An 18,863-nucleotide genomic window follows, 5' to 3' on the forward strand; every position below is an offset into this window, starting at 1 on the left:
TTTGTTTTGTTTGTTTTTTCGTCCAGGGACCTTTCCTGGGATTTCAAGCAGCTGCAAAAAGACATTTATATCTACTTTTGTAAAAGGGGATGTAATTAGAGCATAGCTTCAGTGGTGGCTATGCTGTCTGGGGAGAGCTTTCTTTTTTTCCCAAAAGTTTTGAAAATTTCCTGGTTTGTTTTTTTGTTTGTTTTGATATCTGACATTCACTGTGTCTGGCTTCGGGTGTAACTGTTTTCCTTTTTGCCATCCTGTTGTCCTGTCATATCATGCCTTAACTGTTCTGGTGTCTGTTTCAGAGAAGGAACAAAGTGAGGCTGGCATTAATTAGCTCTTTACATTTACCAGACATGATAGAAATTTTGCAGCTGAAGTTGTATAGTGCAAACCACATTTGTCATTGTGCTGTTTCTTTTCTGTGATGGGTCCTCTCAGTTTCTGAACAGCGATACTTCTTAAGTCCTGAAGGCTCCTGTGATTGGAAGCATGGCATTTTCACTATGTCTATGTGCAGACTTTATATGAATTAAAATAAAATTATAGGTCTATTAACTGTGATCCTGCCTTTAATCTCTACAGATCTTCAATATGAAAGCAATATTAAGTATCTTTTAAATGAAGAGACTAATGTTATGGCTTGCAAACGAACAGCTATTTTGGAAGAGTGGAGAGACTACACAGTTGTAGAAGGATGTGAATGAAGTGGTTCCTGGGCACCCCACCCCTCAATTTTTTATGCTTGCTGCCAGGGTCCTGTTCATCTTGCGACTGGCAATTTTTTTTCTTGGAAAACCTGTATTTTAATTAGAAGGGATGGATCTTATATCTTGTCCACAGGGGACAGTGCAAAGGAAACATGTTTTCAGGAAAATGAAGGGGAAGAGTATTAAAGCACACAGCCCTGGCAAATGTGTTTCAGAATCTGTCAAGAAAACAGCCGTGAAGTTCTGGGAAAAGATTTGTTCATATAGTAGCCAGAAGCTTGACTGGCTTTCTCTTTTTTTTTTTTTTCCCCCCCCTTATCTTTGTTTAGAACTTCTTTAATTTGAAGATACAAATTTGCTTTGTTTTGAATAATTTTACTGAAAAAGTAATGAATATAGTATTAGAAGCAATATTAGGTAAGGTCAGCCTTATATGGCTTTGAAGTGTGGATCTTCAAATATTACAGTTCCATAATCTAACTCAGAAGTTCTGTACTCGTTTGTAATTACATGAGGTATTTTTTTTTCTTAAGTGAATTATTGAAGGATTTGGGGAATTGATGTATTGAGAAAGAATACATCTGCAAATCTTTTGATCTCTTTGCTGTTGTTTGGCATGTATGTACTTTTAGATAATAGCATAAATACAGGATTCTTGAAGAATTTTGACTGAGCTGTGCAAATTCTGACTTTCCTTACTACTTGTACATAAGCTGTCTTTCGTGGAGAAAGTTCCTGTGGATTCCAGTGTCTTCCTGACTGATTCAGGAAAGCACTCTATTCAAGTGAATGGGAAATGGCTTGCAGGAACAACAGTCTTGTAATCCAGACAAGGTCCTTCACAGAGAAAATGTATTTTGCAACAGCCAGCAGTGCATTATGCCAGTTTCACTGCTTTCTCAAGATGGGATCAGCCTGTTAGCTCTTCTGCATCTTTCTAGAAGTAAAATTTTGTTTCAAAGAATGTCTTAGAAGAATTCATTGGGCCTGCTTATAACTTCAAAAACCTTTTCTCATTAGTAAAGAAGTTTTTAAATTTGTTGGCTATTTAGAACCAGCCTAGCTTGGGGTGTCTCTAGTTCACATAGGAAAATTTTGCCAAAATAGCTATTCCAGCCAAAGCAGTTCCCATGTGGAACTGCTCTGGAATTGCACGTGTGCTGACCTTGTATTTGAGAATAATTCATGTTTGCAAAAGAAGGAAAGAAAAAAAAAAAATCTTGCTGCTCTTTAGTTACAGAGTGCTGAACTCTTCCAGAGTAGTTACTGCAGACAACTTCTTTTCAAAGCACCTATCTGGGTAATATTCCCCTGGATGAGGTCCCAGCAAAAATGCACTAGCTTATATTTCCCAATAATAGAATTAAAATTTAGTAAACCATATATGTATGTATTGCTAAGAGCATGATTTAGTCAGCAGGTCTTTTATAATTCTTGTATGACAGAAACTGCAAGATTGGCACCAATCTACCCCAGCTGTCGAAGTAGATGCATTGCTTTTCTTAAGAGAATTCTTTGGGAATTTTTATGCCTCACTGAGAAATCTCTCCTACATCGCCATTCCTTATTGTCATTCTCAAATGTTTGTTACAGTTGTGCCACTGAAGAAGTCATAGGGAATACTGATCTCACTGCCTCTTTTATTTTCTTGTGCTGTCCTGCAGTAAATCTGTCTTGTGTTTGCAGTTTTTTCATATTTGAGCGTATAGTAAAAAATGTATCAGTTTGCCCTATCAAAATCAATGAACAAAGTTTACACCCCTTTCAACCAATTTTCTTGTTGGAAGTTCCCCAGTAGTTCATTGGACATGTTTCCTTATTAAGGTTTTTTTCCATAGATGACTCATTTTACATTGGCTCCACAAAGCGATTATGAAGTCTAAAGATAGGCAGAAGGAAGGCAGCAGATTCTTGTAAGATGAGTTGAAATTTGTTGCAGCTGATACAAGTACATTATTATTTTAATAATACTTGAAATATGCAACAATCAACAACCTGAGCAAATGACTGTAAAAAAATCTCATGGTTCTTGTGCATCAGTGAGACTCCAGGTGAGTCTTGTCTTTACTGCTTTCTTGCTGCATGGACTTTGTAAGAATAAGAGCAGATTTTGGTTTATTTACTGAGCTAATTGTTGGGATCCAGTGAGTTACAGCACAGTGAAGCTCAAGAAACCTGTCATGCCTTTAGCTACAACCTTACTGGAGCATAAAACAGATCATACAAATGCTCAGGAAAATGAGTAGACTTGTAAGGAAAGCAGTGTGGAGGGAACTTATGACAGTGTCAATGCAGAAGACTCGTGCAGGAGGTTGGAGTGAGGACAAGCTCACTCAAGGATATAAAAATACTCCCTGCATATGCAGAGATGGTATTAAGAAAGCCAACATTCCACTAGAGTTGAAACTGGTAAGGGACATCAAAGGCAACAAGAACTTCCAGCACTGCATCAGCAGTTAAAGAATTAAAAAGAGAAACGAGGGAAATACAGGCTTGCTACCGACAGGTGATTTAATGACAGTCAGTATGGGCAATGCTGAGGAACTTGGTGCTTTCTTTGCCTTGGTCTTCACCAGCAAGATCTTCTAGGCTTTTGTACCTATAGTCAGGGCTCAAAGTGGAGGATAACTATCAGTAGTGGAAGAGGAGTGGTTCAGTGTTCTCTTTTCGATATGGGGAAGGCATCTTTGCGTGCTGTTGGGTATAGGGCATAAGCCTTCTAAAATTAGGAATGCTAAAGAGGACTTGGAAAAAGAATAAGAAAGCCAGTGAAGTAAATGTTTGGGATGAATATGAACAGTTGTTCATAGTGTTTCTTCAAAATTTTCAATACAGAGTCTCATCCATTTGGCTTGTCAACAATGCTGAAATGTTTTTGAAAGTAACGTCTCTTGCTGTTAATTATAAAGTCATGCACTGCTGTCTGCTGCTTCAGAACTCCTGAAAAATGTGGTTAGTAATACAGCAGGTTGCAAACCAAATTTTCTCATAAGAATTGGTGTAATGGATGGGAGTGAATGCCTTTTGATACTTACAAAGTGCACGGTTGAAATACGCAGGGACAAGAAGAAATGAAGGATAGGGAGGCAGAAGCAAGATCATTAGGACTGTTAAACAGTAGAGATGATGGCTTTTCGGAGTGGATCACAGTTCTTACAGATTTCAGGTTTTTAATTTGTGAGAATAAGTGCATGATTGTTTCCCTGTTACTCTGCCCTTCATCCTTGATTGTTTTAGATTAACGTGAAGGTGGTGTTCACAATGATGAAAATGTAACTGTTAAGGAGGCAGTGAGAAAGCTGATAAGACACCAGTACGTAATATATACTGTCAATGTTTATTGAAATAAAGTATTTAAATCCCTGTGTGCATCATCTCTTCGTATCTTAGTACTTCTGGGAAAAATGGTTTTACCATCCATCAAACTCAGTGAGACTGATGATGGTTAACAGAGCAGAGTGTTAAACACTTAGCAATGGAAGTTGGACACAATGGCTAAAGAAGTAACAGACAGCAAGATGTTCCTGTATTTGCCCCTTTATTTCTGAACTATCTATATAGAGTTCCTCTAGATATCACGCCTTATAGATACTTCAAGTTAGGTTTTCCTCTGGACCGTAATACCTGATCCTAACTGATCTGCCACAAAAAGTTAGAATTTGTTTAATGCTTTTCCAGCCGCATCATGAAATGAGTTTATGCATTTCAGTCCATGCTTAAAATCGTAATGAGCTTTCCAAGGAGATTATAAAACCAGCATAATGCTGCTGCAGTCTTTTTCCTAAAAATTCTGTTTGGTCATTCTTTGGTCATCAGTATTATTCTCTGTCTACGACTGTTGTGTGAAGGACTGGCTGAACTGAATTTGTATTCTGAACAGACCTATATCCTTCCCTTCCCCCAACTGGCAGAAGGTGATCAGCTTTGTGTTTACTGCTTTCCTTACCATGTTCCCAGATGATTCTTGGTAATGGACGTGTACGGGGCCCAGATTAAGGAGTACGTCATTAGATACTGTATTATGTTCCAAGAATAGGTTGCTTTAATAAGGGAACGTAATGCAATTTGAAACAAATTTCCTGATGTGTGGAGTACTGTAGTGTCTCATCTAATGTATGACTTCACATTTGCAAAGGATCCAGATCATTCCTTCTGCATCCAAAGATAACTGCGGAAGTGCTATAAGGCACAGTGTTTCAGTTCCATACGTAGTTTGTTGTGTGCCCATCTCTGCTTCCTGCAATACCATTGTTCTGGAAAGACCAAACAGTGTACAGTGTTGTGCAGCAACTTGTCCCATGGATTTTGGTTTCCTGTCTTGATGAGGTCCTTGGTAAGGACTTAAACGATTTATTACTATCACTTCTCTGCCTGGATTGTATGTTCAGGAGAAGCCACTTCATCCAAGTCTCACCTCCAGCCCTTTAAGACTGAGTGATCATTCTACCCATGTGTAAGAAATCTTGCTCAAGAGATGTTCCAAATATTTTTAACAAATGAAACCTTGGTGGTTTTTGGGGTTGTTTTTGTTTGGGGTTTTTTTTTTCCCTTTGCAGCTGATGAAGCTTTATCATGTCTCATCTTTTTAAGCGGGCATTCCACTTGTTTTGAACTATGAAGTTTGTTAAGAGGAGATTTGTTTGTCACTCTGAAATTTATGTTTTTTCACGTTCTGTAATATCAGTAATTCTTCAGAAGTGTGCTACAACAGGACCTCTCTCAGGGAGGCTTCCAGAGCCAGTTCATGCTTTGGCCAGATTGTTCTTCAGTTACTCTTTGTTAAGATTTCAGTGCCTAATGTCCTGTCCATAAGCTCCTTGCATGGAAGGTGCCCAGAGTTGATTGGAGAAGGTCAGTTAAAGAAGAAAATTGTTACTTACTTTCTAGGGGAGTCTTCTGAAGAAAAAAATCTTAATAAGGCTATATTTGTTTCCTGTGACCTTCTCCTTATCCCTGCTCTTTCTGGACAGTTGACCTTGCTGCTATGGTTCGTATATATTTCGAAATATAAATATTCATATATATTTCAAAATAAATTTGACTTAGATTTATTTTGAAAATATACACAATCTCCACTGGTTTGGTATTCACATAGTGAGACAGATGACTTTGTTGATAAAACAGAATTTTTCTGTGCCATGAAGCATAGTTATACAGTAAAGTGTTAGAAGAAAAGAAGGCTTTCATTTGTTATTGTTCAAGCTTTCTAGGGGTTTGGCCTTGCATTTTAATATTTATTTCGTGCTTTTGCATACAAGTCCTACTTTAATAGGCTCTAATGCTCTCATGTAATATGTTCCTGTCTTGTCTTACTGCACTGGTAGAAATGTGCTGATAGTGCTGTGCTTATCTCTGCCAATCTATTTTTCATTTTTAGAAAAGTCATCTAAGTTGTCACTAAATGTATGATATTTAAAAGGTATTCAACACTGCTTTTATTTCATGCTGTGCTAGTTTATGTACTCGTTTTATGATTTACTTGAAGTCTTGAATCTTTTCTTTCAGAACTGGTAAGCTGAATTGAGATTGTATGGCAGTAATGCACATACAATGATGCTCTCAGAAGCATCTGGGTTGTTTGCTTGTTTTTTAAGAGAATTGTTTGGTAGTAGCATTAATAATAGAAAAATTTCCTACCTGATGGCAATGATAGTCAGCGCAGGTTTTCTCATGGCATGCCCCTGTTGACTTTCCAGCTGCAGAAAACTGGAAGAGTTTTAATACAGTTCTATTAAAAAGACAAAATTTTATGTCAGACTTTCAAAGTATTATGTTGACATATCTGGGTCTATTGTTTGTTGTTAGTTTTAACATGGCAGCAGTCTTGAATCACTCTTGACTCATGTGTTCACAGGTGCTTATTGGACCGTGTAGCTCAATGCTGCATTTTATATAGCACTGCTACAGTAGAACATTTTAAATGTAGACTCTCAAAGCAGATTTGTAATTTCACAGCCTTTAAGTACTTCACAACTTCTTACAGTTTGTTATTGTGTAGACAGATGTTTACAGCCAATTCAGTTGTAAATAGTTAAAAAATATAGATACACACAGTGAGAGGGATAGTATAAAACAGTGTTTGTTTATTTAGAGTATAAAACCATGTCTGCACTTACGACATAATACAGTATAGAAAAAAACCAAACTGAAAGGAACATAAGATTGTAATAGCTTAATGTACTCAAGTGTACATAGTTAGTATCTTTTTGTATAATGCTTCAATGGCTAATATTAACATGGCTGGCTGTGTTAATACTAACAGAAGGCTAAATTCCTTAGTCTACGGAGTGAAGTGTTATTGCAAGATGTTAGAAAATGACATAGTAGAAGACAGAGAATTTACCTCTGAGCATTATAAAGAAAAATAATTTTTTCTTTTCCAAAAGTGTTTCTGTGGAGATTACTATCTAGGGTAGAAAATGTTAAATAGGATATTAATTTTTCTGAAACGTCTTGTCTGTTTAGTTTAGCCTTAAGAGATAGAAAATACATCTATCTACATGGCTTTTACGTGTCCCATGGCTTTAAAGTATCTGAAGCAGGTTGACAGTTACTGGTTTATAGCAGGCTTGTGTCCTTTAGTGCCTATGCAGTGTGATACCACGGTGCTAGATGCAGTGAGTCTACTAGACGTTCCTTTGGGCACTGTATAACAGAGGACAGAATAGAGCACTGTTTGCAGGCGTGATGAAAGCAAGCTATAACTAAAATATTACAGCATTTTGATGTTTAAGAAAATCATGTAGCTGTATTCCAATTTTCAGAGCAGTGGAAAGAGTTCTGTGTTGGAAAGTCTTGTGGGGAGGGATCTGCTCCCACGAGGTACTGGAGTTGTCACCCGGAGACCCCTTATTCTGCAGCTGGTGCATGTTTCCCCAGAGGATGGTCGGAAAACATCTGGAGATGAAAATGGTAAGTGTGATCCAAGAGTGTGTTTTGCATAATAGGAAAGACACTTTTAATCTTTCTTGTTCATTTGACTGAAAAATCAGTTGTTGTCATCTTAAAACTTGAGTGTGCTTTTTAAAACTTACTTGGAACAAAATGCAGCTGTTGTCACATCTGTTCTATCCATTTAGCAAATGTCATAAAGTCAACATCTTTTGGATATTCAAAATATCTTTAATGTTTTAAGCTTTCCTGTTTGTTCTTAGGAAACGCTTTTGAGAGAAGCAGGCCAAAGAAAGCATTTCAGTTATGCTAATGATAGTCTAGAGTGTAGAGAACATGATTTTTCTTGTATGTGTAGTTCTTCCCCTCTTTTGCTGTATAAATAAAGTTTTTCCTTGAGGGGATGAGTATGTGCCTTTTTAGAAGGAGGTTAGGAAATAGGTAAGTTCTGAATAGAGTGGAAGAAAGAGAAATGAAATTCTGTTTGCATCTACAAGTTTGTTTTAATGGGCAAGTTCTGTAGCCTGCAGATGCTACCTTACTGAGCTGCACTGAGAGATTCCAAGCGCATCAAGAACAACACTTTAAATGTTCTGAAGCTGTCTAGTTTGAAGCTTATCTCTTCTGTAGTGTTTTTATATTATCCTTCAGCAGATCATAAAAGTAATCTCAGTTGTCCCTTGGGAATTTACATGCTCATTCTATACTAAGTAGTGCCGTTGATCTTACGAAAGAGGAGCAGGGGCATATCCACCTTCTGATGGTAAGATAAATCTTAGCTGTTTGATGTAGACAGTAAAAAGTACACAGACTTTTGATGGCGTGATAAACTTGGGGCTATAATTATTAATTCTTATTGTGTTCAATTTTTTTAAATTCATTTCTAGCAAATAGTAAGTCAAGGTATCCGAAGTTCTTTACAGTATTTGTTTTCATGTAATATTTATAGCCTTTGGTTTCTGAAGAACAGTTACTAATATCATGTAGTTTTAAAAGGTTTAAGCTCAAATTTTCATTATTGCTGCAAGCAGAGTACACAATTCAGGTGCATAACAAATAAGAACTTTTAGTGTGCATGCAGGTTGTGCTGGATTTTGAGAGACTGTAGGACAATTTAGGTTGGAAATGATCTCAGGAGGTCTCTAGTCCAGCTTCCTCCTCAAAAAAGGCCCAACCCTGAGCTCAAGACCAGGTTGCTCAGGGCTTTATCCAGTTGGGCCTTGAAAATCTCCAAGGATGGAGAAATCAGAGAGTCTCTGGGCAACCTTTCAGAAATGGCATATTTGATCTGTTTAAATGTGGTTTTATGTTACTTGTATTGCACAATGTATAGTGTCTAGTACTTTTCAGAATGCTTTGCTTTCTATTTGTAGGACAAAATGTGATTTTTGTTCTGCTCTGCAACTTTACAGGTATAAAAGCTGGTTTTGTAATTAGTGTATTCCAAGTCAAGGCAGAGCCTTCTGTTGTAGGTTGCATTTGATCTGGGGATTCAAATTTTAAATTTAAAATAGGATAATGATATTATTGTATATGTGGTCTGACTTCTGTAATAGTGTAGTGACTATCACAGCCATATTTTTGTTTGTTATGAAGTGGATGTTGAAGTAGGGTTGAATATGTATTTGGGATTTCCCAGAGGGAAATCTATCCATAGTCTTGCAGAAAAGGATTTTCTTGAGATGAGGGGTTTCTTCTTTACAAATTGAATATTGAAGACAGAGTATCAGTCTCAGCATGCTGCTTTCTGAATGTGCTGGTAAGAAGCTCTTTGTGTGCACAATACTTTTATGCAACTGCCTCTTTGTTTTGTGATTTCTGTTTCATGATTTGTCACCTTTATCCATCCTAATGCTTGCTCTCGATGTCTACTAGTATTGCATATAAATACATCCATTTAAAAATAGTACTAGTTTGTGGTTCCTATAAGCTTACCTCTGAGTGTTTGCATCCAGAAAGCTTCCTTGTTTTTAACACAGAGCATTTTAGATTGCTATGGTATTCATGTGAGCATGGACAGTTGCGTTGTCTTTATGACTATGAGGGAGAAAATTGTGTCTCTCCAGTAGCTTAATTTTGACATCTTCTCATGCATGTGAACTGCCAAAGAATATCAGTTCATATCAATTTAGGGTTTTTGTTTGGTTCGTTTGGGGGCTTTTTCGTTTTGTTGTTTGTATTTTTTAAAAATTTTTTTATTTGATTCTTGGGAGCACATTGGGAAAGACTTGAGAAAGTTCAAATGTCTGGCTGCAATTCTAACTTCTGATTTTCTAACATGCAATGTTAAAGATGATCTCTGCTGTTCTTAAAAGTCACTGATGAAGTATGTGATGCCCTTGTATGGTGATCACTGCAATAAATCAAGATAGTCAGAAAATAGCAGAGGGATGAATTTTTCATTAAAAATGAAGCGCTCTGTTTTCATAATATGGTATTTCAGACTGATACATATATTCTACAGAGATGTGTGTGGTTTGGTATGAAGGAAATGTTCTCATTATGCTTTTGCTGTTTATTGTTAGCCTCTAGTAATTCGGCACATATGGTGTGTTTGATGTGGTGATACCACACGGTGGTGTTCACTTATCAAATTGCAAGAGAAGCAGCGTTACAAGAGAACTGGGCCTGGTTTCATGAATTATTAAATCGGTCTTGTGGCTAAGACCTATTCTGGTAGCTTACCCATTTGTTACGAAGTAGAGGAGAGGCAGGAATGTATGAATAGTGAATTAGTAAATGCTTATCGGTTCTCTTTCTTTGTCCAAGAAAGGAAGCTGAACATTGTTCAAATTCTGAACAGATAGAATTAATATGGAACACGGGAATAATTAATACACATCTGTTGCTTGCCAAATCAACACTGTTTTGTCAGCTTTTTGCTCTCTATTTCAAATAGGAATCTCTTACCCCTAGCTCCCAAACAGTGTGGACTGCTTCATTTTACTTAGCTTTGTAGAAGCACAAAAGAAAAAGAGCTTTCAGTCAAAAGAGCTTGCCATCTAGTTAGCATAAAGGATGGAAAAAATGATACAACATACAGAAAGGTTTGGAAGATACGCACCTTTTTTTTTTCCACAAGTTGGACTCTTTTTTTTTTTTTTTTAATTTAGAGAGAGCTAGGAAAGGATGAGGTGACTGGGAGGAGGGGAGAGAGTTCAGATGGTAATCTGCTGGGCCTAAAAGCTGTGAAGGTATGTGAATTAGAAGGCTAGGAAAACAAGTAAGATTCTTCATGCTTTGTTGATCTTTGTCGTTTTTAGGATTTGGGAAGCTCTTGTTGCCATGCCACAAGAAATCCTCTTTTGGTAGCCTTTTAGAACTCTGAACAGCTTCTTTGCTCCCATTGTGTAATGGAAACCATTTCTACTGCTTTAGGAAGGGAGAAGAGATACATGAATAACTGAAGTAGGTTAGCATTGTACTGTATTTGAACTTCTTAAAGGAGTACTGCAGCATAGAAGATAACAAGTAACAATTTGGCAGAGGGCAGTCCTGAGAAAAATACCGTAATCATGTCTGTTTTTTCAGTGTATTAATTAAAGTTTTCAGGTCTCTCTCCAAGATAGGAAAAAACAGAAAAGCAAACGGACTATTGTTTTATTTAGTAGATTTTTTTTATTTGAGAGGCAGGATCTGTTTGTTCTTAATAGCTGCTGTTTTAATAATTCCTTATAATCTGTAATACTTCATTTTATAATGACAGAGATGTTATTTCTGCATACTTTTATCTATCATTGAATCTTGAATGTAATCAGATGATTAATTCACATGAAAGCTTTGCCTGAAAAGCTTCCAGAAAGTCATGTAATAGAGGGAAGACTGATTTACCAGTGAAACCAGTGATAAAAAAAAAGTTCTACATGTAAACTAGAACATTGGGTTGTTGAATGTAAGATAATTAGAATATTTTCTCCTTGCCTTGAGCATCCTTGCATTTTGAGTAATGCAAATTCTTCCTCCTTTCCTAAAAAGTCCTTTGCATTAAATTAGACCTATTGGAAATTTTTTCTCAGATATTAAAGGGGTGTCAATACAAACTTCTGAGGAGGAGTGGGGCAAGAATCTCCCCACTGTATAAAATGAAACTTCAAAAAGCTTACAGTTGGACCAGATAAGATTTTCTGTACACCTCAGGAGACTGCATTTATTCCTTATTTTTTTCTTCTTTTTTTATGTGCACCAAGGCTGAGGTTAAGACTAAGCTATTTATCATGGCTTCAATCTCCTCTTGTGTTATATATAGCAAAGAAAACTTGCGGCTTGGTAAAGCTTAAAAAATTTTCAGTCTCCTTTGATCTGTAGATGTTAACACATTAAAATGCAATGCCTCTGACTAGAATGCATGTTTTTAATATGTATTTTAAAAAGTTAATAGATTATACTAAAACAAAACATTTCTTCATACAAAGAACTAAGCCTAGTACCTAGCTGCAAATTCCTATACCACCACAAAACCAGTAATGTAAGACTAAAACAGTGTGTCCTACGAGGACATCATTTCCCTAGGAGGGACGTAATAGGAGAGTGCTTGGTTCGTATCTTGCAAATGTAATGGTGACAGTGTCTTGCTGTACCTTTTTCTTCCTGGCTTTATGCCTGTCTTTACTTTCTTGGATTCAATTTTTAAGAGGGGATAAGCAATACGATCTTGAAGATACTATAGTTTGTTCCTGTATGTGCATTTTGCTTTATTTCCTCTGAACTGTAAACCTGTTAATAACCTGGAATTAACAAGCCCTTTCATTTTGCACTTATTTTGGAGACTGGTATGCAATTTTGCCTGTTTACCAACCAAGACAAACAAAAGCTGCCTCCTAACAATGGTTTATTCATATCTCATGTGCCTGCAGAACAGTAAGGTTAGAAGTAGTTTGTTTTTTAAAATTTTTTCCTTAATGGATCCAGTCCATCTAAATCAGCGTATTTCCATTGATGATGAACCTTTGACTTAGCCACCTGAGCAAGACATTAAAACTCCCCATATGTACTGGGCTTTTCAAATCGATCAATTGATTGTTGCTGTGCTACAGGCACATGCCAAAAATGTCTTCACCGGTTTGTTTTGATTCTTGCACTTCCATGGTGCTGTACTGGCATCACATAAAAATAGAGTTGTAAACTCATCAACCCTTCAATACAAACTTTTTTTTGTAATGGGATTTCCATAAATATGTTGACAAAATTAAAAGTTGAGAAGGGTGGTAGCTAATGTTGTCTCTTCTTAAATCTGTCTCAAACTTCTGTAATTGTTTTTTTAATTGAGCATTAGAAAGATTGATGCAAAACCTCAGATTTCTTTCCCATACAGTAATATTACTTCCAGTGACCTTAAAAATGTTTCCTTACTCTTTCTTATTCTTGCCATGAGTAAATGATGAGAAACATACTTCGCAAAAGAAGTTCAGCTTTGCGGATCCTAATGGTGCTGTTTTCTGAGCTCAGATAAAAATGTTGTGAGCTGTTGGAATTAGATGAACAGCAATAATAGTCATCATCAAGTAAACTTTCATATAGAATTAATATTAATATTAATATACATCATTGAGTAGTGTAAAGATCTTATTTCTGTGCATATTGTTAATATGTTACACATTCTCATCAATAGTAGAATAGCATGCACATCTGTCTGCATGCATCTGTGACCTTTCTAATACCATCTGGTACTGAAAGTTAATAAAATGCTATATTAAATATGATAAAAATTTTAAACATCATTCAATGCTGTTTCTCTTTAACTGCAGACCCTGCTACATGGAAAAATCCAAGACACCTTTCTAAAGGTTGCCTTTATCCACTTGCTTTTTTTCCCTACGCATAAAATGCATGCTTGTATACACTAAACCACATACATTTCATGCCACTTTATTGTTGATTACACTTTTACACTTGGCTACTGTGTTGATTGATTATTTTGCTGAGTCTCGTGATCTGGTTGCTTTTAGTTTTTTGGGGGTTTGTGGTTTGTTTTTTTTTTTCTTAGTTTTTTTGAACTTGTTGCCTTAGAATGAGATTTTTGCTTTTCTTCTGTGCTGTTACTGCTTCATAGAATTTTCTGCACTTTTAATTCCCAAATCCTTTGGAAAAAAATCTCTGTTGATCAGTATCTTGAAATTCAACTTGAGTGAAGAAAATGTTTTGCAAGATGACTTGATTGTAGGTAAGCAGCATTTTTGCCAAATGGCCAGATTTCTTGTAGATTTCTTCTAGAGCAGATTGCTCTATTGGGGAGCAGACCCCAAACTACAAATTTGAAATGGAACTTATCACTAATACTTGGAAACCTTGTTGTGGAAATGTGAGTATCTCAATAGTGTAACTCAAACTGCTGCCTGTGCTATGAAGCAGGAATTCACAAAACCTCCTTTGCTGTTTCTGGGACTGCTCTTGAATAGTGCCCAAGTAATTCCAGACATCAATGGTGACTGACAAGATGTTTGGTCCTTGACAGATTTTGGAAGAGACATGTTCTCCTAAGACTTCATTGTTATGCAGAATACTTAGTATTTTCTGTTTGCTTGGTTTTAGTTCTACAGGTTTTTCTAACTTTTTCTTTCAGCTGTACAGCTGTAATTTGATCTCACTTGCATGGTAAAAGAAAAGATGCTAAAAGCTGGTATTTTTTTTCAGGTTTTTTAAAGCTATTGCTAACAATTCTTGTTTTCTGTTGCAAGCTGATATTTAAGGGACTAGACCATTTCTGAAAAATGGCAGGATAGCCGATTGGCTCAGTCACAGTTAGGAAAGTGGTCCTTATGTAAGAGAGACAAGTTAAAAAGAGTAATGAGATGCAATGTTTCAATAAGCAGAATCATAAATGTATTTGTACTGAGCTATGTAACATCTAACTGTAGAAAGCAGACTAATTTTTCTCTTGCTGCTTGAAAAAAGGCATATTGCATTGTAGTTTTCAACAAACAGGCTCTTGGGGAAAATGTTACTGAAACATCTGCTTCTTCTTCCTCATGTATCAATTCTTTGTTTTCAGAGATAGATGCTGAAGAGTGGGGTAAATTTCTTCACACCAAAAATAAGGTATGTTTATTCTGATGATGGAGTAGCAGTGTCATAAATATGCCTTCATATATATATACTTAATTCTTATCTCTTCCCTTGACTCCTCCAGGAAGTATTCTGCTTTCTATAATATATGCCAGAGTATTGGGGATTTTGTTTTGCTTTTTATGAGTAGAAAACTGAAAACATTCTTTTAAACTCAAGACAGAAGGTTTATGAATAGTTGTCTGTTGTGTGGAACATTGATTCTGACGAGTTATTTATCTTAATCCTTTTTTGTGTCATTTGGTTGATTTTTCTTTTTTGTGCATTGGTAAAATTAGAATGGACATTGCAAAGACAAGGAAGTATATAAGCACAAGTCATTTCAGACCACTGAAGAACTGGCTACTTCAGAGATGTATTAGAAAGCTATGAAAAGGAAGGAAGAGCCTAACACACATCAAGGGGGAGAAGCAGAAACTGAGATGACATAGGACTTCAATAAGAGAGTGAAAGCTTAATTTTTTGCTTGAAGAAAGTAATCTTTTTGTTGGCAGATGAATTATTTAAGTGTTTTATTACTTTAAACTGATTTCCTCACCTTCTAGGCAATGCTAGAAATTAAAGGAAAACTAGAGAGGAATGCAGAAGGAACCTGTGCAAGGGTAGCTCTGTGCTAAGTTATTTTTGATTGGTGAAAGGAGAATAGTGTTGACAAGAGTGGAAAAATTTTAAAATGAAATGCTGTCCTTGTTCTTTGTCGCCTGTGAGATGAAAAGGGGTTCAGGCTACCTGTTGTTTATTAACTTCACAGGATTGCAACTAGATTAGAAATGGAATTAAGTTTGAAATTTTCTTTAGATGAATGCTGTTTTATACCTTGTCTGACATTGATGGGGTAATTAACTGCTAATAACTGCCATCTCACAGTATTAATCAACAGATTACAGAAATTGGAATCTTGGTATTTAAATTTTAGCACAGATGGTTGCTGTTAGCAATACCTTAAGAGCTAATAGTCATTCTTACTTTTTTCCTCACCTTTCATGTACTTAGTTACAGAGGTTTTCACTGTCTCTGGGAGCATTATTTTGCAGTTAGGTAAGTGGATGCTGTCTTTGATTTTTAAACGATTTTTTCCTTCTGTACTTTAGATCTATACAGATTTTGATGAAATTCGTCAGGAAATAGAAAATGAAACAGAGAGGATTTCAGGAAATAATAAGGTAAATGTTGCACTGTCCATCTTTGTCTTGCTATAGATTCTCTTGCTGCTTAAACAGTTTTGGCAGCTAGAACTGAAAAGCATTGAACTGTTCTAATGAAGGACACAGTAATCCTGCTTGCTATCTTGAGGTTTTTTCACTGTGTGTATGAGATAAATGACTCCAGCTAAAAGAAAATGCAGAGAATTGCTGTTGCTTTACTTCAAAACTTCTGTAATAATAGTGCAAAAAATAAACTTTGAGTTAAGCTTGCTTCCATTTTTCCACATACCTGGCATTACGTGTATTTATAAAATCCAGTATTCTATTCTTGCATATGCATATAATCATTGAAATATACAAGTTTCATGCGTTAAATTGAGGGGGGAAAACAGGGCTACTTCCAGAGACAAAGGAATTGTTTGACAGATGTGGCTGGGTTGGTTTTTTTTTCCTCACCATGTAGTTGTAAGGCATATGATGGAAGGAAGTTTTTCTAATATGAACTTACAGCTTTTGGCTTTCTAAAGGGTGCATTTAAATAATCCAGTACAGTGATTAATTGTTATTATTAATATATTTCTAGGGGATCAGTCCCGAACCTATTCATCTTAAGATTTTTTCATCTAATGTTGTAAATCTGACTCTTGTGGATTTACCTGGAATGACAAAGGTAAGATGCAGAATCATAGAATCATGTAACGGTTTGGGTTGGAAGGGACCTTTAAAGGTCACCTAGACCAACCCCCCTGCCATGAGCAGGGACATCTTCTTCAACTCTATCAGGTTGCTCAGAGCCCCATCCAACTTGACCTTGAACGTTTCCAGGGATGGGGCATCTACCACCTCTCTGGGCAACCTGTTCAAGTGCTTTACCACCTTCATTCTAAGAAATATCTTCGTTATTTCTAGTCAAAATCTACCCTCTTATAGTTTAAAACCATTACCCCTTGTCCTGCTGCAACAGGCCCTGCTAAAAAGTTTGTCCCCATTTTTCTTGTAAGAAAATTAATACTCTTCTTCTGACTCACTGTGAACAGTGTATTTTGAAACAAGAAGTGTGTGTTCACTCTTTGGCATTATTCTGTATTATTAGATAAATAGCTTTTCTCAGGTTAAGTAGTTGGTTATATAAATTTGAGATGTCACCATCTTCTGGTGTAAGATTTGAGTTTCTGGTGCTCTTTGCTGTTGTAAGAGGTAGATTTGCTTACCTTCTTCCTCTTTCTATATACAACTGAGAGATTGGAAGCATTGTGCGGGCTGCATGTTCTTTTTAAGTGAAGAGGTAGCACTCAGAAGTTTCAAACTTGTACCTGCAGATAGATGGGTAGTTGACAAGCCTGAAAATGTGTTCCCTGTTGCTTCTCCAGAAGTTGCTATGCGTATTTTTTTTTTGCATAAGAAGTTGTATGAAGTGAGGATACACTAGAAGAAATGTTTACATCCTGTTTGTTCAAGTTTTATACTGAATTATTTTCTGTGGCACAAAGATGAGAAGATGACTTCTTTCCCTGCCAGTGCACACATACACACACCACTCTGCCAGGTGTGCAGGTGGTTCTTGGATACCAAGTGTTCTTGACAACAGTATCAAGTAATGTGAATTATGAGTGGTCTCATACAGGCTTAAATATGATTTTGAACAGTTCTGTGTTGTTTTTTTTTCTCTAGGTGCCTGTTGGTGATCAGCCTAAGGACATTGAACTTCAAATAAGAGAGCTAATCCTTCAGTTCATCAGCAACCCAAATTCAATTATTCTTGCAGTCACAGCTGCTAACACAGACATGGCCACTTCAGAAGCACTTAAAATTGCACGGGAGGTGGATCCAGATGGTAAGCAGCAAGAAAAACTGCATCCTGCCATTCAACTTTTTAGAAATGAATTCCTAAAATAAAACTGAAGTTGTTTGGGCAAAAAGTAGTAAGAGAAACAAATATCAATGGGTTTCCTAGAAAATACAATTGTTACATTTGTTACAAGTTGCAGAGACTTCCTGCTGTAGTCTCTGCAACTCAGAGAATTCTGTGATGAATTAATATCTTGTAGACTTCTGGCTTATGAACAGGCTAAATAACTATTTCAGTAGTCATAGAAGCCACTTCTGTTTCCAGAGCAGCAAAATGGCATTACAGAATCTTGGGGGTTTTGAGACTTTTAGTAGTTTACAGTGGTCTGTTAGGATGACTTCATGCTTTATGGTCCAATGTTGTTTCTTTTAGTAGAGAGAATATGCTATCCTGCAGCTAGTAATTGACTGTCTAGCTGTTAGTTTAGTGGGTAAGTATAAAATTAATGTATACTGTCAGTATCCATTTTGGTGCCCTGCCTTTATCAGGGCAGAATCACAGAATCATTAAGGTTAGAAAAGACCTTTAAGATCATCAAGTCCAACCATCAACCCAACACCACCATGCCCACTAAACCATGTCCTGAAGTGCCACGTCCACATGTTTTTTTAACACTTCTAGTGATGGTGACTCCACCACCTCCTTTGGCAGCCTGTTCCAATGCTTGACCACTCCCTCAGGAAAGAATTTTTTCCTAATATCTAATCTAAGCCTCCCCTGGCGCAACTTGAGGCCATTTCCTCTCATCCTATCCCTAGTTACTTGGGAGGAGAGATCAACACCCACCTCGCCACAATCCCCTTTCAGGGTAATTCTAGAGAGCGATAAGGTCTCCCCTCAGCCTCCTCTTCTCCAGACTAAACAACCCCAGTTCCCACAGCTGCTCTTCATAAGACTTGTGCTCCAGCCCCCTCACCAGCTTCGTTACCCTTCTTTGGACACGCTCCAGCAACTCAATGACATTCTTGTAGTGAGGGTCCAAAACTGAACACAGGATTCAAGCTGCGGCCTCACCAGTGTCGAGTACAGGGGCACGATCACTTCCCTACTCTGCTGGCCTCACTATTTCTGATACAGGCCAGGACACTGTTTGCCTTCTTGGCCACCTGGGCTGCTGGCTTATGTTCAGCCAGCTGTCAACCAGCACCCCCAGTTCCTTTTCCACCAGGCAGCTCTCCAGCCACTCCTTCCCAAGCCTGCAGCATTGCATGG

General features: G+C 37.0%; 1 protein-coding gene across 1 annotated transcript; it reads left to right on the top strand.

Moving 5' to 3' along the window:
* The first annotated feature begins 7,204 nt into the window (after positions 1-7,204).
* On the top strand, positions 7,205-17,698 carry LOC104620213 (dynamin-1-like protein). The gene is made up of 6 exons (XM_010286366.1): positions 7,205-7,321; positions 7,469-7,616; positions 14,584-14,630; positions 15,749-15,820; positions 16,386-16,472; positions 17,474-17,698. Exons 1-6 carry the CDS (start codon positions 7,205-7,207, stop codon positions 17,696-17,698), a joined length of 696 nt encoding a protein of 231 aa, XP_010284668.1.
* Positions 17,699-18,863: the final 1,165 nt, after the last annotated feature.

This window comes from Phaethon lepturus, unplaced genomic scaffold (assembly GCF_000687285.1).
Source record: "Phaethon lepturus isolate BGI_N335 unplaced genomic scaffold, ASM68728v1 scaffold13574, whole genome shotgun sequence".
NCBI lineage: Eukaryota > Metazoa > Chordata > Aves > Phaethontiformes > Phaethontidae > Phaethon > Phaethon lepturus.